The sequence below is a fragment of the Protopterus annectens genome, chromosome 1.part2 (assembly GCF_019279795.1).
Source record: "Protopterus annectens isolate FY-2018-M chromosome 1.part2, PAN1.0, whole genome shotgun sequence".
Lineage (NCBI taxonomy): Eukaryota > Metazoa > Chordata > Ceratodontiformes > Protopteridae > Protopterus > Protopterus annectens.
This window is the reverse complement of record NC_056727.1, coordinates 820,607,153-820,627,783: the sequence shown is the minus strand read 5'-3', so window position 1 is coordinate 820,627,783 and position 20,631 is coordinate 820,607,153. Positions and strand designations below refer to the sequence as shown.

Below are 20,631 nucleotides of genomic sequence, written 5' to 3'. Positions count from 1 at the left end.
GATCCCACTGGTTGCATTTAAAACATTTAACCCTAGGTCCTGGGAGTGTACCTGGACTAGTGGCTTCCCCTGCTACTAGCAGATTCTTTTGAGGCTGTCTGGGCTGCCCACCATGGGTTCCCTTAGACCAATGAGCAGCACTGAGTTTCCCTTTCCTGTACATGGATGCCCTGCTCACTAGGTATAGGTCTCCCTTCTTCCTCAACTCATCTACAGTAAAGCATTGTCTATCAGCTAACCAGATTCTGCTGTCCTCAGGCAAAGTGCTAAGGGCTTGTTCCCTCACCAAAATGTCTGCCAGCCCTTAAAAAGTGGTGACCTGACGTCCACTTACCCATCTATAAAAATAAGTGCTTAGTTCAGCAACATATTCACACACACTTTGATCTGCCTTGCGTCTATGCTCACAAAAATTGTTCCTATAAGCTTCAGGTGTCAACTTAAAAAATTCTCGCAAACAATTCTTTACAACATTATAATTTAAGCAGTCATTATCAGACAGTTTGGAAAGAACAATTACAGCTTTACCATGGAGTAAGGGGGACAGGAACCGTACCAAGAGCCCATGGTCAACATCATACTGTTTACATACCCTCTCAAACATATGAATGAAACTATCAAAATTATCCCCCTCTATAAACTGCTGAAGAAATTTACTGACCTTTGTTGCTTCTGGGGTTCAGTTACTCCCTCCTCCATTACTTCCATGACTCTGGCAAAGAGTCAGCATCTCCATTTCATGTTGCCTCTGCCTGTCCTTCTCCTCACCTTCCAGGCATATGAGTTTCTCATTTTCTTCAATCTCTAGATGCCTCAGTCTCTCTGCTACTTCTATTTCCAAACACTTGGCCTCTAGCTCAAGTCTCTTTAACTCCAGATGGATTTATAAGTCCTCTGTGGAAAGGTTGAACTGTCCATTTTCTGAGAGTTGTACATCTCCATGGCCAGTCTGATCGTCGCCCTGGTTGCTATTCTCTGATGCAGCTATGACTAAAGCTGCAATCATGTCTGCCTTAGTCAGATTGGCATGCACTAGTCCTTTAGCCTCACACATCTCAGCCAACTGGCTCCTTGTCAGCTTGCCATACACCTCTGTTGACATGCTTGCCTGCACTCCCTGACTAAGATAAAAAAAAATAAAACAATTGTGATATGAACTCTGAGTGTTCACTGCATGGCTGATTAAGGGTACAAGCACCTTTAGTGATCACTGTACACAAGCTACAGGAATTCAATATCCACACCACTACAAGCCAATTAATATGTGATGTGGCTATCTCACCACTATCAAAGCAATTAATATGCAATGTGGCTATCTCACCACTTCCACCAATTGATATGTGATGCCGCTGCACAATACTATAATCAAGGATCCTCAATCCTCCCAACTAGCACCAGTGAGGGACGTGCACGTTGGGAGGATGACAAGTACACTCACAGTAAAGTACAATTTCCCTTAAGAGGACACAGAGATCACAGTCAGTCTGGGGCTGGTTTCTCCCTCTCTCTCTCTCCAGAACCCCAGTAAGACTCTCCACTGGAACAGCTATAGGGTTAAGGTCTCAGCCGAGTGGTCAAGCCAAAACCTCCAGTACCCTCTCTATCCAACCAGTGCTTCGTGTCCCTGCCCAAGTAGCTGAGACACACACACACACACACACACACACACACACACACACACACACACACACACACACACACACACACACACACACACTTTGAGATTTGTATACAAGCACATGAACACTCTTGAGGAAGGCTGGCACAGGTTCAGTAGCTATGCCCCCTTCTGCCAAGACTATAAGGTAGTACCAGCTGCCACCAACCACTCTTTATCAGCTACTATAAGGCCCTTCCAAAAGGGTTACCAATTCTATTGTGTAATGTTCCTATTATCCAAATGGTATGTGTTCCCAAACTTTTAAGGCTATTTAAGAGTGCCCTATACAGTGTCACCAAATACATATGCAAGTACTCTAAGAACTTAAATATCTCTAAACAAACCAGCCACAATTAAAAGGTTTAACTATATTTAATAATAAATAATAAAAGCATAAGACAATACTCAGTAACTCAACACAGTGGCAATAATGCATGGCTCCACAGAAATAATTACTTCAATAATACATGGCTCCGCAGAAATAATTACTTCAGTTACTTCAGTAATACATGGCAGCACAGACATAATTACTTCAATAATACATGGCTCTACAAAATCAATTACTTCAGTAATACATGGTTTGACAAAAACAATTGCTTCAATAATACATGGCTCCACAAAAATAATTACTTCAGTAATACATGGCTCCACAAAAACATTTACTTCAATAATACATGGCTCCAAAAAAGAATTACATTAGTAATACATGGCTCCATAAAAATAATTACTTTAATAATACATAGTTCCACAAGAATAATTACTTTAATAATACATGGCTCCACAGGCATAATTTTTTCAATAACAGATAGCACCACAGACATAAATCGTTCAGTAGTAAGTCAATCCCCAGATGCAAGTTCATAGGTTCATAGGTAGGTACTAGGCTATCGGCCCAAGGGCCTAGGTAAGCCTAGCCAACAAGGTTCCCTGGCTTACACCACCCAAGAAAGTTATTTTCCTGTGCCACTGCGGAGCAGAGACACAGAAGTGATCCCCGGGGTGTATTTCCTATTTCCCATCCACTCATCAAGATTTTTCTTGAAGAGTGCTAATGAAGAACTTTGCTTGACATAGATGGGTAGCCTGTTCCAGAGTATGGGAAGTCTCTGGGACAGGAATCTATCCCTCCAGCATGTCCTGTTTATTGTGTTGACAAGGTTTAGTTCAACAGCTTTGGGTTTGACATGGCTTTATATGTTAGGCAGAGAACACCTCGGAGTAGGCGATATGCTACAGAGTAAAGCTTGAGTTTTTTGAGACGGTCAGTGTAGGGCATTTGTTTGAGGCAAGTAATCATCTTTGTGAGGTACTTCTGTGGCCTTTCCAGCTGCTGCAGATGTCTTGTGAGGTACATTCCAAAAGGGGCATTGTACTCTATAATGGGTCTAATGAGTGTCAAGTAGAGAGGAACAATGACCTCTTTTTTCCTGGATGAGAACCCTTTTAGGATGAGGTGTGCCACGTAGAAGGACTGACTACTGTGGTGATGTGACTATCAAAGGAGAGACTACTGTCCACCTGGGTCCCAAGGACTCTTATCACACATTCAGTGTTAAGTAGATTGCTGCCTATGTGGTAGTTCATGGGTACAGAGTTTTTACCAAAGGGATGACACTGCACTGTTGTGTGAGAAAATCCATCCCATGAGGTAACTTGTGATGACTGCCCATGGTCATGTGAAAGAGAAGGGGGAACCAGTGCTGTCTGGGCCAAAAGGGAGTCATCAGTAAGATTTTGGTTGTGACCCACATGATATTGTGAAAGACCATGGGAAGCAGAGGAAAAGGAGGATAGGCATAGAGAAACATTTCCTACCAGAAAAAGACATGGTGTCTGCTGTCCAAGCCAATGGACTTGGCACTCTGGGCACAACTGGGAATGTTTTCTGTTCAAAGGGGAGGCAAAAAGATCTACCTGAGGAGTACCTCACCAATGTACAATGTTCAGAAATACATCCCTGTAAAGTGCTCATTCATGTGTCTCATACAAAAGTCTGCCATTAGACTGTGCTCTGAAGGGATGTAAACCACCTGAAGAACCAGGTGATAGTGGATTGCAAAATCCCAAGCTTGAGGATTCAACCTGCAAAGAAGGCAAGATTTTGTGCCCCATTGCTTGTTGATGTACCACATGACTGTGGTATTGTCTGAGAAAACCAGTAGAGGACCTGGAACCCAAAGTGAGTGAAGGGCCTGAAGTATAGGACTACAGTCCTCATGTCTTTGATGTTGATATGGCCTGACATCTGTTGATGGGACCAAAGACTGTGGACTTTCTGGTTGTTGTAGGAAGCTCCCCAACCTCAACTGGAAGCATCCATGTACAGCTCCTGCAAGTGGAAGCATCCACGTACAGCTCCTGCATAGTGAGTGGAACCTGAAAAGGCAGACTTGGATTTAGGGAAATCTGCTGAATCCACAAGCAGAGTTTGTGCACAAGACAAGGTAAGAAAGGGACCGGATACTCTGGAATTGTGGATGCCATGTATCCCAGGGCTTGGAGAAATTGCTTTGCAGGAAGAACTGGTGGAGGAAGAAGAAACTGGAAATAAGCAGCCAAAAAGAGGATCTTGTGATGCAGGAAGCAAGTCAACATTGGGGTCTGAATCCTGCAACCGAAAAACCTTGGTCCTGAGAAGGAGTCAACACACTGACATTTTTAGATTGAGAGTCAATCCTTCACTGTGCAGGAGAAGCATGGTGTGTAATACTGGCCCGCCTATATGTCAGATAAGTGCTGAGCTCATTTTTCATGTGTGAAACAAAAAAAAGTAAACATGTTTGAAAATTAATATAAGGACTGTGCAATTAAGTAAAAACTGTGCTTTATAATGCATTTTCAGGTAATTTGCTCATAATCAGTTCTCTGCCCATTGATACTGTTTTGTAAACAGTATTTAATCTGAAGTGGTATAAACTGAGTGAAAATTGGTGAGCTGCCTGCTGATTCTGTTATGCACAACTACATATACACTCCTCTAGGCAAATGGAAGTATTACAGAAATAGATTTTCACTCCTGGTTCTAATGTGACTGAATTTTGATTCTGTAAGTTTGCAGCATGACAACAGCAATTTGTAGCAATGCTTAGAGAAATCAAATGTTAATGTCATAGGTCACATGAAATAATACCCGACAGCTGTCAGAACTACCAATGTCAGAGGAGAGCCAATTCACAGATGATTTAATCACTTTATGCCATTAACTAGCATTACTTCCATTGTATGTGGGAGAACTGCATAAGAACTTCATACATCTGCGTTCTCACCACCAAGGCTAGCTGTCTATTGACATGTAGTAAAGTGGTACTAGTAGCTGTAAAACCCGGAAGGTGTACACAACAAGCAAGTCTGCCTTCTCCCCCTCCCCTCCACCCAAGTGCAGAGTATAATAATGGTTTGTTCTACACATGGCCTTGTTTGGGTACTGTGTTCCTGCCACTGACATCTATGGCTTGCTTTTGCTTATTCATTTCTTGCATGCAGATGTATGCCTTTCAGTATCCAGTCCTGAACAGCATGGCTAGAACTGACCTGTGTGTTTATACCATTTCAACAAACCATTTTGTTATTTATCACACGTATATACTTACCATTTAATTTACTAGATGATCTCCGGTTTAACACATATTAAGCTGATTTTTATTTTGCTATTTAGTTCTGCCTATGCCTAAATTCAAAGGAATCACATGTACTAGTGTTATGTGCTTAAATAATTTCACTTATTATATTTTGTACACTCACAGAACTGTTGCTGCTTTTACTATCAGTCACATTAACCTTCCTTAAATGCTGCCACTGATACACTGCAACTCAATCATGCTGATGCTCTGAGTATCCTTTAATAAATGTCATGAGGGATCACAATGAAAAAACAGTTATTGTGAAAGACAGTGTTACATCTGTCAATGGGTCCTGCATAAAGCTGTTTTTGAATGTATTCTTGAAACATCTCACAATGCAAGTACGACATGAAGGATGGAAGTCCCAAGATTCAGTCTTCCCTGCTCTCATTAGTCATGGTTGGAGACCCAAATATTTTATTTATTTAACATTTGTTTACTGGGGAAGCCCGAATGGGACAGAGCCCATTTTCAGCAGAGGCCTGGGGAAAAACCCTCCAGACACATGTCTTTGGAATGTGAGATGAAACTGCAGCACCTGGAGGAAACCCATGCAAATGCAAGGAGGACATGCACACTCTGCACAGAAGGCACCCCAGCTGAGAACCGAACCGGAGAACCTCTTGCTGTGAGATGACAATGCTAACTGCTGCACCATTGTGCCACCCCTCTATATAAAAAGTAAGGTTCTAAAACTCTGCTTTATATATTTATTTTTCTCTTATCAAAATGTTTCATCATTTCTAGTATTTTAAAAAAAATTCTTATGATGATACTATGGCCTTTACAACCAAAGGCAATGAGTTAACCAAATGAGGTGATGCCTTTAAATTCCATTACATTAACCCATGTTTGTACAACATGTAGACCACATAGGCTTTATTAAAATTCTTAAAATTTAACATTGCTGTTATTACTTCAGGTTAGCTGGTTCATCAATAGCCTGAGTCCTTCAAAAGAAAAAAGGTACTATCACCTGAGGAAACCAATTTCTTGCCAGCAGACTACAGGAAAGCATTATAACATAATTGAAAAACCCAAAAATTGCCACATATTATTGCAAGATTTGTCTCTGTAGAGCCATGTATTACTGAATTAAGTCTGTGGAGCTGTGTGTTATTGAAATTATTGTGCACATGGAATCGAGTATTATTGGCATAAAGCAGTGATATGTCTGTAGGGAAATTTGTTGGCTGAACGGCTGTAGATTTGGTATAGAAATTTTAATTATACTGTTTATGTGGACATATATATTGTTTATAAGGGTCTACTACAAGTGTTGGCATGCTGTTAACCTGCAACTTGCTTGGTATCACTTGCACTAAATGGCAAGTGTGCTGCCTTCCAGTAGCTTGATTCTGAAGAGTTACACAAGTGTTTCCCCACCAGACCCTATCAAACTGCATAGCCTTCCCATAACCCTAACTCTGACCCTAAAATGCTCGCCTAGTCCTGAACCCTAACCTGAATCATTACTCCCTAACCCTCATGCAAAACTCCTCTCCCACTCATTAATTGTTTCCCAACTCTATAACTCTTTTCCCATCCCCAAACCTACTAAAATACAAATCATGTTATTCCGGCAGCTTTCTAATTGTATAAGAGCGATATTTAAATTCTGTCCCTATTTTTGGGCCTTTGCCCCCCATTATTTTAGGCTTTGTCCAGCTTGCTTGTGCTAAGAAGTTGAGAGGTATGCCTCCTATTCGCTAAATCTAAATATCCTTCCTCCTACCTAAACCTAACCCCCCCCCCCCCAATCAGTGTCTAAGCCTAACATCTGCCCTGCACTCCCTGGCCACAGCTGCTGCACTTACCTTACTCAAACTCATAGAAGTGTTTGAGCAAAGTACAGCAGCCCCAGTCTCTCTCTGCACAGCTGGCACATCATGCGCTGAATACATATGTCCAGCTTTGAGCAGGAAGAGCAGCCCTTGAGAGATGCAACGTGCTGAAGTGCTGAGCTGTGAGACCATTGTCTATGGATTGCTGGGACTAAAGCGGTTGTAAGAGATCCCGTTTGCAGTCATAGCTAACTTAATGGTACACTAGTTAGCAAGGCTGACTCATTGCTTTTGGTGGGTTTTTTTCTGTTCCTAGAGCTTATAGGTTTGAGCTTTGTTTAGGAACAGAAAGAAGTGCATGCTACACATCTTAGGTTGAGGAAGAGGAGCACACTACACATAATGTTATTTAAATAAAGTGGGGCATGTTAAATGGTTCCTTTGGCCATCTACATACCTACAGGTTTTATTGAGTCAAACGATTTACTAAAATACTGAGAGGCCCATGTTTTGATTTAATACTATTCCATAAATGAGAATTGATGATGCTCAGGTGATTTCTCTTATACTTCTAAAGGAGAGAGTGTATAACCCTACTATGCATGAGAGTGTCTTGTTTTTAAGTACTACTGGTCATGTATGCATGCTATTTAATTCTTGCCTTGCCTTATGAATTAGGTAGTAACATTATTAAAATATATATTTTTGCTAGGCTGTTTATATTTTACTACATACATTTTGTTACTTAATGCAGGATCATCAAATGCAGTAGTTTCCAGCTCAAATGGCCTGAGGGCTGAATGAGCATGAACCCCCCCGAAAAAATAAAAAGCAAAATGAAAGAGAAAAACATTTTGAAAAAAGTCACATTCATAAGCAAACACACGCTCTCACACATACAAAGAAAAATAAGTATATAATACAAAGAAAAAATCTACTACTACATAAGAAGTGTCCGCTTTATAAGAACTGTCTAACATGCATGCAGCGTTGTAGCACAATAGTTGTGAAAAATGAAAAATAACTCGGGTACCACATATACACATTGTGCCTCTGTAGGACTGCCACTGCCATATTGCCACTCTCTGGAACTCAAACAGAAAAATAATAGAAGCATTATGCATCTAAGCACTTCTGCTTCTACTCTGTTTTGAGTTCCAGGAAGTCTCTTTCTCATTGGCTTCACAGACAAGCCAATGAGAGATTGAAGCTCCTGTAAGCAATCCATGCAGCAAAAACAGGGATCTGTTCATACCTCTCAAGTGTACCTCATTACAAGGAACATACCTCATTTGGGGTCTTAAAAAGTTCATGTTCCTCGAAGTTCCTCAAAGTTCCACATTGAAAGAGTCTGTCACACTTTCAGTTTAGGAATTTTTTTAAGTGAAATCCGTGGTAAATAGAAATTAATCATATTAATTCATTAAAGGATCTTCTTTATAAATAAAACCAGCATATTTTAACCATCCCATGACCTTCCTAACTGAAGTTGTTAGTAAGCCATTAGTATGTGTTCCATATTTTGCCCATTTGTTCCACATGATGATGGTAAGTGTTCCTCATTTTGGAGATGGAAGGTTGAGAGCTATGGATTTGTCAGTATGGTTTGGATCTAAAATATGATTTTTTTTCATTTTTTAACATAAGTGGGCTGAATTTGGACAATACTTGGCAGACTGGACCAAAAGTTTTAAAGGACTGCATTTGATCCATGAGCTGGTGATTTTAGACCCCTAACCTAAGGCTGTCATTGTCATCATCTCCTTTATGTGAACGCTAGATTGGCTACAGTAGATAGGTCATGTGTTGTTTATTTTTCATACTAGTTTTCAGAATGTATCAGATAATTTATGTTGCATGTTATTTGGCTGTACTTCATAATTTCAAGCATCAAATGTACAGAATATAAAGTACGACATGAAATATTCTGAAAAAAAATAAGTTATGTAATAAAACAATCCATATAATAAACAATGACAAAACCATAAACCCTTATTAGAAATATAATTGTATAATAAGCAGTATATTAAAAACCGGAAGCAAAATAGCTGATCATGATCAGCATATATTGGATTACATTTTACTTCTATCAATATGTTCTTATTCCAGGGTCCTACTTAATTAGGGAATGTAGCATATTTTTTCCCAGAGATGTAAGTACTTCACCTTCCCAGATGAGTTTGATCTTGAAATGAAAATCTAGGTAAGAAGTCACACCTGTGACATAGGGGAACAAAGCCCTAACTCTGGCCCAGGCTACCCAAGTTTGATTAGCAGCTCCAGATTCTTGATACTGCCATAGGGGAGGATAGGCATGCCTGTTCTGGGCGAAAGAGCATGCTGAATGGATCACCTAATGAAACATTGGTGGAGGCCATATTGTAGACAAAGATTCATAATGCTGTATAGGCAGGGAACTGAGAAGGTTTGGCCACTGTGGCTGTGAAAGCATTCTTCAGGTGACACCTGGTGTCTAGTTCAGTACACATGTTAGTCTGTCAGTTATCCACTCCTTCTTTCATATTTTTACATGATGTTGAGGTGTCCCATCAGCATTAGTCAATCTGACCAAATCACCTAGAGCCAATGTTTCCACCCCAGGTTGGCTAACACAAGGAAGATATCGGCATAGAGAGAGAGAGGCTTAAAGCAGTAATAATTCCTCACCAGCTGCTGTATAGTGGTGTGTTGTTTAACTCATCTTACTCTGCAGTCCTGGTAAGTGCAGCTCCTAGACCCTGTCCACAGAGTATGGTCGAGGACTCTGTCTGCAGGTGTTCTCCTGGTAGGGACCCCCTCCCAAAAGTGGGTCACATTGGAAAATCTGTTAAAGCATGGGGGAGAAAGAAGCTGAAACTACAGTATACAAGTACTGAGGTACCTGAAGTCAGCAGCAGTAGGAAGAAAAACATGCACAAGAAAACTCTTCAGTAAAACAAAATAGGGGTATGGAGAGCATAGACACCACATATGGGTTACAATATGGCTGGATCTTCTACAAAATATTACTTTACCAAACTCTTTTAATAATAGTATATAATATCAAGACTATGATGATCATTTTAAAATGTGAGTTGTCAATTTCCCAGTCATTTGTACTGTGCTACTTTGCATCTGCCATGGTTAAAATTTACATTGGAAATGATGGGTTGTTAGGTTACATTTGTCTGCATTTTAGAGTATAACAGTCTCATTGCATTCCATGCTTCAGACATTTAGTGTTAGAAATTAGAATCATTGTAAGGTGGCCTTTATAGAGTGAATTTATAAGCAGAATGAACCTGATTCTTGGACATCCAGAAGCTGTAGTACAGAAATTTTACTAAGGGAAGAAGGGGATCTCATGAATCAGTACAATAGTATTTGCCTATGTGTACAGTCTCAACAGTAACAGTTGCGGGATATAATGTGCATCATTTAATAAATGTGTACAACTTTATTATGCTTACAGAATTACAACTGATGATGGATAATTTGAAGCCCTCTGGAGCTGAGTTTATAGATCTACTGGACAGAAAGACGTATATTTTCAAAACTATAATCCAAAGCTTTTAGATATCAAATATGTGTTTGGTAGTCTTCATTTAAAAGTTGTCTTAACGGTTTGTAAGTACTCTTTTTTTTTATTTGGAGAAAGGTCTGGAATTTGTGATAGACAGATAAATAGATAGATAAATAGATAGACAGCCGGATAACATGTTACAGCATTTAGGGTATTTTGTTTCCCAAACGTGTGACTCAGCATATAAAGCTTTGTAAAGTGCATGCGTGCGCATACATGAGCAGAGTGTGTGTACATATGTATGTGAGTGCTTTGGTTGCATCTCTAAAGTCTCATGCATTTATTTGTATCTATATAAACTAATCCTTTTGAATATACTTATGACAGAGTAGACATAAGACTTGCAGAATCCATCATGTCCCAGAACATGCTTAAAGTAGAAAAGTTTTGTAATTTACTCATTTAATGTATGCCTAACAGGCTCATGCTAATGCTTATGTGTTGGACAAACGTGTCTTGTTTCAGCTGAATTCATTTTTTTCTGTTAAGCTGTTGTCTGTTTTTGTGAGCTATCTGCCAAGCATATTTGTCATGTGCTTCAGATAGAACAGTAGCTATGATTTGCAAAAAGAGAAAAAAAAAAAAAAATAACCACAGACACAAGGTTCATCGTCAGCTTTGTATTTTTGTTGTTGGTTTCTTTTAACTTTTTACCCCATCCCTCGGCTTTTCTGCAGGAGAGAAAGTGTTGCAGGATGACGAGTTCACTTGTGATCTCTTCCGCTTTCTTCAGCTGCTGTGTGAAGGCCACAACTCAGGTTTGTTTGCGTGACATTTTATAGGACACTTTTTCTGAAATGAATTTAAATGCATGTTTCAGAGTGCACTTATTTGTCCTTAATTGTCTTACATTTGATGTGTAACAAGGAGAGCTAATGTTTAATACACAATTGCTAACAAATTATCTTTGCTGATGATTAACGTAGACGACTTTTGTATTCTGTGTAGGATATGTTCTTGCATTACTAGTTGGAAACCCATGCTCAAACACAGATCTTGAATAGATGTCTTTAGGCAAATAACAGCAAATCAAATTCTCAGTAAACATAAGCAGCTCTCCATGTCGATCATGTTTCTGTATGCATTTTTTGTTTTTGTTTAATAATTAAAACCTATAAGGAGTGTACTTTTAGAATTTTGTAGCCATAAGGATGGAATAAAAATGTCTTTCTGCAGCACATATCACAATCTATGATGACTGTGTATAACAGTATAAATGGAAATACTGTTTTTTTTTACTCTTATTATATTTGCATTTTAAAACTGCGGTGGTAGTGCTGCGGTAGCGTTGTCGCCTCATAGTAAGACGTTGTCCTGTTCGATTCTCAGCTAAAGCGTCTTCTGTGTGGAGACATGCGTGAATGGGCATACCTTCGTTGAAGGTTGTGCATCAGGGCTGGTAACTCGGCACGTAAAAATCTACTGCCAATCATCAGCGGACCAGAGTTCCACTGTGGCGACCCCTAACTGGGAAAGCCTAAAGACACAACAAAAAATTATTTCTTGTGTGCTGAACTACAAATTTGTATGCCAGTTCATTGTATCTGAGCTAGAGTTACATGTGTTTTTCTGTTTTTGCATTTTTTTCTGCCTGTAGCAGAAATATTGTATGTGTTAGTCCTACTGCTTGCAAATTAATTTGTAAACAATGCAGCTGTGTAATGTTTTATGAAATAATTAACAAATGCCCATTTTGTCCATGTAAATATTTTAGCAGAGCCCAAATTAAGTATATAACATAACGAGATATTACTATGCTATTAGTACTGACTGACATTGTAATATACATATGCATAAAGCAGTATGTATCACAATCTCCAGAAACACAAGTGAGATGACTTTGATATGGTCAGTTTTTAAGAAAACACAGTACTTCACGTTTCTTTTGGAGGTCACTGAAAGTGTGGAATTCTAATGAAATAGTGGACCAAAAAATCTTTATCATCAGTGGGAGTGTGAAACTGAATATGTTACATCATTAACAGATTATAAGGCTCATAAGTTGCTGTATGAATTTGTACAACCATCAATTGTTTGAGATTGCCAGAAACTCAAAATCAGTGTGTAACTTCCTACATAAATTTCTGACATAAAGTCTTTCAGCAGCTGACAAAAAAAAAAAAAGAAAATTTCACATGGTATTGATTATAAAAAATAACAAAAGTTGAAATAGTAATAGTGAGCCTAAAATAAAATATTAATATAACTGAAGAGAATTTGTGTATAAAGTATCTTACAATGCATTAAGAGTTCTCAAGTATACATGCAGAGATGCAAATAAACATGCACATGCGTATGTGGGTGCACACATGCACTCACAGAAGCACAGACACTAATTAAACTGTATCATAAATTTACTGAATCCCTGAAACAGGTAACATGACAAAATGTGAAAATAAAGAATACACTCCATATTCAACATGGAACTAAAATACCAGATTCCCAGTAATTAAGGAAGTCCAAAGAAGAGTCTCTCCTCTGAGAATTCAAAAGCAAAAAACCTGGAAGGAATAGGTACAGCCTATTATGGAATGTAACCGTTCAGTTGCGCGGTGACAAATTTTGCATCAGTTTAATACATTAATTAAATAAATTAAAAAACACTGAATGACAGCTAGTAGGGCAGTTAACTGAATTTGATACTTTGAAACAGAATTGTTTACCTTTCAGCACAGTGGACTGTTTCTGTCCATGATCACTGCACTAAAGAAAAGAATGATTTCTCCAAGTTGCACTGACTTCAGAGTTGGTTATGTATAGTGTAATGATGTGGATGTAGTCTTACATGTAGCGGGCTATCTGTTTTTGAAATATAAAATCAAAAACAATGGCACTCAAAAACTCTACTGTATAAAAATAATAAATCTATTCAGCAACACTTTCATGACAAACTCTTCGTCAGTGCTTTCAACAACTACAAAATAGTCAGTATTTAAACATCATGGGTACCAATTAACCATTCAGAATGCAGCCAGAATAATTCAATAAAACAATCATTAATTAGCTAATAAATTTATTAAATATATAAAGATCTCTTTAAAACTGGTTTACTACTGACAGTCTCATTAAGCCCTGGATAAACCTCTGCATGGAAATAATCTATTTATATTCAATGGACACAATATTTAGTGCTATATCACCACCTCTATTATTTTATCAGCGATGTTAATCACTCTGAAAGTGAATCTATGAGGCTCTTGCATATCCATTATATGCTTTGCTATAGCATTACTATCAGCTTTCCTATGTATATCTGAAAGGTATTCTGAGATATGTTTCTATTAGTCTTCCCTACATAAAAAGAGAAACAGTTTCATCAGTTTGCTAAATATATAACCGTCTTAGTTTTACAAGTTGCAAAACAATGAAAATAGAAGACTTTCTTAGTGGCTGGATGTTCAGATTTATTATTCTTATTAATATAGCTACAAAATGGACTGCTCATGAAATATCTTTTGGATTATTTTTTCCTTCTTTTTATGATTTGCAGTTTAGAAAGAATTGTTTTACCTCTCTGTATAGTTGGTCAGCTTCTTTTTTTGGCTTGTTGCATTTTGTCTTGTTTGTAGTCTTTTAATGACAGAATATATAAATTTCTATGCTCTATCCCTGATTCAGACAAAATGCCACCACTATTCCTTTAATCAGTGCGTACATAAGGTATATAAAGAGCACTTCATTTTCATACTCTTTGCCTTGGAAGTTTTGACAAGCTCCTCAGAGTTGAAATAACACCTGCCATTCTATTCTCTGTTTGTCATGCAATGTATAATGACTGAAAAATGAAAGAACTGGGTTAGTATTCTCTGTTTAAAACCTTATGGTTATACCCAGGCACACGCTTATTTTTTTCATACATGTATGTGCCTTTTGTCTGTCTAGAATTTCTTGCTAGCCAGCATTTTCCCCCTGCAGTTCTTTAGCAACACAGTCGGTTCTAAAAGCTGTACCAAAACAGTGCCAATAGTCTGAACTAGAGACCATTTATGGGAAGCCAATGAATCTGGGGTGATTAACAGTATTTGTTTCAATACTTTATATACATCTGACAAGAAGAAAAGGCCCTATAACATTGCCTTTTGTAATTTTGGAGTAATCTCATAAGCAACAGATATGTAGGTTGTCTTAAATATGATACACTAATACTTGATACTGATTCTGATTGGGAATATGTAATCTCACGGAATTCTTCTTTGAGACACAGCAATCTCAGAGGTAGTATAAATATGCAGCAGGGATGTATGGAGTGAAGCTGGGCTTGTTCTTCTGCTACAGTATATGTTGAATGTCATTTGGTTTTGATAACTATGTTCTTTTATGATTGCAAGCACAAATGTTATTCAGAAAAGAAGTCATACCCCGGGATTCATGAAGCTTGCACCAGGCACAGGCATAGCGTAGGCGGTATAATGCCAAATATGGCTGCCGAGCGATTCAGGTACGATCCAAGTCCACGTGCACTACCAGCGTATGCCAGATCTGCGCAGCCCTTGGCTCAGGTATGCTAATCACCCCATGTGCAGTACTGCACCATGCAAATGAAGGTACATAGCGATTCATGAAGTGGTGCAGGCGTAGCGTAAGCCCACAGAAATGTAAACCAAAAAAAAAATGGTTTACATTTTGCCAAACAGAACATCGGAACTATGAAAGCGGACCAGACTCATGTATTACAAAGTTAACATATGCCAGTGGCTAAATATACAGACAATGGCATAAGAAAAGATACACAACACCTAAAAAACATTTAATGTCATGTCCACAGTAACGCAAAGTACAACTGCAGGGCATGTGTGTGCAAACGGGAACACAAGGAAAATATATACAAATGTCATAAAATCGCAATGTAATACAAATCATGATTTCACCATAATATTCAGTGGTATGCATGGTACACCACAACCAAGCTGCAAGGGTTGCTAAGGGTCTGTGACAGTGTTCGGCGTGGTAACTATGAATTAGTAGTCAATGCTATGCAAATGAGGCAAGTAATAGTGAATCGCAAACGTCCCGCCAGACTAAGGATGTACCATACGGCGCAGCGCTACAACACCGAGGAGTGGTTTGGAGGTATACATGACATCAGCAGTGGGGTGTGCCACCGTAGCTGTAAGCACATTGGAGCAATGCAAATCCGGGCTGCCCATTGCTAAGCAAAGCCGCAGGATAGGGGTGGGGATGTAGGTATGGCATTGTTTAGCTGAGAGCACACATGGTGCCCGAAAGCACATGTGTACGTGGATGAAAACGTGCCTGAAACCCGGTAAGCAGACGAACGCGCCACGCACCACAGCTGAAACAGGAAGGTTAGGGGAAGAAAATAAGGAAATGCCGCAGTAGGGTAATTGGAGTACAACTGAGCAATTAACACCTATTAACTCACAGTGGGCAATCGACGGCAGCTAACAATTCTGCTCACAGCAACCTGCAGAACAAGTTAGGGGAGGTGTTGGATTGCAAAGAAAAGAGAACTGTCACCGCTGAGCAAAGCAAACCTGCAGTAGATCGGCCATAGAACACATTTTGCAAGATAAGCCAGCTTTTGGAAAGTACAAAAGAAAGCAGGCTGCTGGATGCATGCCAGAAAATGGGAGGGCAAATGATAAGAAATGTTAAGGGAAGGGCAAGAGGTAATCCACGGCAGCTAAATTTAATTCAACACCAAAGGCACCACAGTAGCAGTACCTGTGGTAAAACACATAAGATACCCTGCAGCTCCGATTGTACATACACACCCTATGACATCATGAGTGTTCAAAGCACAATAGTATGAAGTGTGAAGGCACATCACACACACCTGTGTATTCCCTAACACTGCACCATCGGTGTAAACAGACGGGGAACTTTTACAATGTACATGTTGGGAGCTGCCATAGCTGTGATTCATCACCATGTGTTAGAGACTGAAGGTGTTGTGGAGGATGATGCTGACAACCACCGCAGGCCCCAGAGGAGGAGAAGAGTGTTCAGACCAAGGGTAACCTACCAGGGGCTACATGATCTGGAGATAGTAGAGTGTTACAGGGTGGACAGGGACATCTTACAGCAAATAGTTGAGCTGTGCCAGCCACGCCTGAGATCCAGAAACAACAGAGGGGAACCCATCCCAGTGGACACGAAGGTATGTGTAAGCTTGAGAATACTAGCTACAGGTACCTTTCAAAGGCCAACTGGAGATATAATGGGGATCTCACAGGCATCAGCATCCAGGGTACTCCACCAGTTCCTGGATGCCATGTTACCACATGCCAATGAGCATATATACTTCCTCCGAACTCAGGAGGAGTTGGCCAGCAATATGCGTCTCTTCCACCATGTGGCACACTACCCTGAGGTACTGGGTACGATAGACTGCATGCACATACATATCAAGTCACCACGCGGTGAGCATGGTAGGCGCTACATAAACCACAAGGGATACCACTCCATCAACTTCCAGGTCATGTGCAATGCCCAGGGCATTATCATGGATGTGTGTGCTGGCAGCCCTGGAAGCTACCATGACTCCCACATCTGGCATGCCTCACAGCTGTATCAGGTATTTGTCAGGGGGGACATCCCATATGGCCACTTTGTGGGGGATGCTGGCTATGCACTAGAGCCGTGGATGATGACTCCCATCAGAAATGCACACACACCCATGCAAGAACGCCATAATAAGGCACATGCACAAACCAGAATCATCATAGAGCATGTGTTTGGGATGTGGAAATCACTGTTCCATTGCTTGGACATATGTGGTGGAGCCTTGCAGTACTCTCCAGGCATGTGTGCTCACATCTTCATAGTATGTGCCATGCTACATAATATGATCCTGTGGAAACAGCTGCAGCAGGGACATAATGGTGAAGGCCCTCACAGCCCACCGCAGTTGCCAAGGCCATCACAGGCACAGAGGGATTCAGACCACGAACACCCTGTGCCAGCCCCAGTAGGCAGACGGAGGCATGCCCAATATGCCCACACCTTGGCAAAGAGGGAACGTATAGCACATACACTGACAGTGTAGGCCCTTACTGACTGACACATCTCTCCACCTGCACACACAGTAAACTGGATGGCACACACACACGACCACCTGTAAATTGTAATGTATAGATGGACTACTGTGTGAATCCTACATAGGCACCCCTCAACCATTACACACACCACAGCTGTTGGAACAAAGAAAGTCAACACCTGAACAGTGCACGCACCTAACAGCATATGTTGATACTGTATGTATAGGTTCCTAGGTACATCGGTAGGTACATGCCCGCTTGTCAGAGGCCATTCATCAGCTGAGGCAAACAGTGTCTGCTGTCACCACCACATCGATTAACCAACTGTCCCTCAGTGGAGCAGAGCCAATTGCGGGATCCATGTGTGTAATCACTGTTCCCCACACACTCTGCATGGATTCCCTGGTATGTTAATGAGGGGCTCCATATAATGTAATCAGGGATGTAGTGACAAAGCATGGGGAGTACCCATGACAGGTATCTGTCACCCCAGCATGCTCCACCTATGGTTGTGTGAAGGTGTAGCACATTATAGTGTGTGGCTCACTGTGACATAGATTCCCAATGCTGGAGCACATCCATTAAACATCACTTGGACATACCATTAATAGGTCTCATCCATATGCAAACTAACTGAGTTACACATTTGATTGCAGTATGGAATAACAGCTGTAGTACAGTCCACATACAAAACACCATAACACGTGTACAAATCCCAGATGCCCAAGTGGTAAAGGCACTGACTGTCGTGCATGTTCCCAGTTCTACGTCCTGCAAGGGCCGTTACGTAATCCCGAAAACATGAATAATGGATGTTGGATGCAGGTCATCAGATCAGGTATAGCACATGTTAGCGGGTTTATGTGTTGGCAAGTGCTGGTAAGCGTCGTTTAAACATGACTATACGGATATGCGCGAAACAGGGCTAAGCTTTGCTGAATATCGCGCAGATCACGATCAACGATGTCCAGAACAGGTGAAACTAGCATTATTAACCCCTGTACTAATAGTGCCTGTTTTGAAAGATAAAACAACAACTGGCAGAAGTAGACCACACAATCATGTACACAATCACCTAACACTAAGCTACCCGAGATGTACCAATGGCAGGTGTGTATTGTGACAGGTTAAAATACAAAAGTGCGGAGTTCAGGAAACAGTATACACCGCCATGTACACAACGAAAGGTGTGTTCACTCTCACTCTCACTCTGTCTCTCTACATATATATATATATATATATATATATATATATATATATATATATATATAAAATAGAAATAGAAAGGGTGATAGAGAGATATATGTCGATATATACGGATTCACCTATATCTGCAAATATATAGATAGGTCAATGACATGTACACAACCATGGAGGTACAAATAAATAGGATACTGCCAACTACTGAATGTTTTACATACCGACACGTGTAATAACGAGGCTTAAAGACCAAAAGACCACAGTACCAGAACACTAGAACCGCGAGTAATATTATCACGATGTTAAGGGACATTTAGTTATCGCTGCTGGTGCTGCAGTCCAGGTAGGTACTGTGTTCAAGTGTGTTTGTGATTGCAGTAGGTGAGGGTGCCTTGTGCGTTTCTGTGGGACTGTAATGTGTGTGTTTGTGTTTGCATCATGTGTCTGTTAGTGCTAACTCGGAGGTAGATCATTATGGTAGGTGTGGTCATAGCTGGCCGTAAGCATACGGTTACCACCTGTCCCACTTTGAGAGGGACAGCCCCTCCTTGGGCAGTTGTGTCCTGACAACAAATATTAAAAAGGGCAAATGTCCGAGATTGTAGGACATAATCATGTCCTATATATTATGTAATAGTTGCATTAAATAGTTATTCCTGTATCTAAAATACGTAAATGTTACAAGAAACATGATAAGTAGCTAAAGTATTACAAGAATAAGTATGTCTTTAGGATAAAAGTATGTTCTATCCTGTGTACTGACCGTGGGTATGTGTCGGCCTGTAAACACCGATGTGTGTCCTGCAAATGTCCCACTATGGCCATTTGAAAAGGTGGCAACCCAAGCCAAAGAGGTTCAGTCACCAACACAACTGCAATGAGTGCAAATATCTGTGACAGAAATACACGAGACAGCTGTCATTTAGTAACATTCACTTACATATCGATGTATTTCCGGAGGGATTGAAGTATCAAACTCACCTGCATGCTATATAGGAACCAGTTAACAATGGCTAAATGTATAAGCCTGCAACAACCATAGTTTTAGTCTACTAAATGATAGGTCTTCAATTAGGGAAGGCGCCCACACATACATATGGAATATGTAGAAATGTAGTCCCCACAAACCTGTTTATGCTATGTACACCCACCTACATCTCCCCCACACCCGAAACAATTGCAATACAGACTGTAATAACATCACAAACATCCACTCACTCAATTACATCTGCAGAAGCGTTAACATACCTTGTGAGAGACACACTTGTAATGGCACCATGTGAAATCGTAGCTGTTGTATAATAGAACAGACGGTGATGTTACAGGTTTTGTTTGCAATAGTCCCTTATCAGACGGTTGAGATGACAGGTACACTAACAGGTAGAACCACATACTCTAGCCATCACACACAATCCATGGGGAACATGAATTCAAAATATCTGTGTCTCTCCAAATAGCAGTTGCAATTCCTCACAACAAAACACATACAGGTCATCTCCCTCGAAGGTAGGGCAAAAGGCCAACACCCAAGAGGAGTATTCAATTATACCCCACTGTTGCCACATAATTGGCAAATGGAGTAGCTGCACAACTGATGTGCATGTAATAATTTACTCAGGAACACCAATTGGTGGCAGGATATCACATGTTACAGGTATCTACGTATATAAGGATGCCTTGTCATACATTCAAACCGTATGCTCATACCATAGAACCGTTTGAACAGGAAAGGTGTAAGACAGATATTTACGAAGACCCGGAATGCTAACAAGGTATGTAGAACACTCAGTATGTTAGTGTATGT

At 40.2% G+C, this 20,631-nt stretch overlaps 1 protein-coding gene across 1 annotated transcript in view; it reads left to right on the top strand.

Annotated features, from left to right (window-relative positions):
• RYR2 (ryanodine receptor 2) overlaps positions 1–20,631 on the top strand; it is a 6,224,161-nt gene that overhangs the window by 5,016,443 nt on the left and 1,187,087 nt on the right. The window contains exon 85 of the mRNA XM_044059048.1: positions 11,304–11,384. Within this exon, the coding sequence (XP_043914983.1) occupies positions 11,304–11,384 (81 nt within the window). The remainder of the gene's footprint in view (positions 1–11,303; positions 11,385–20,631) is intronic.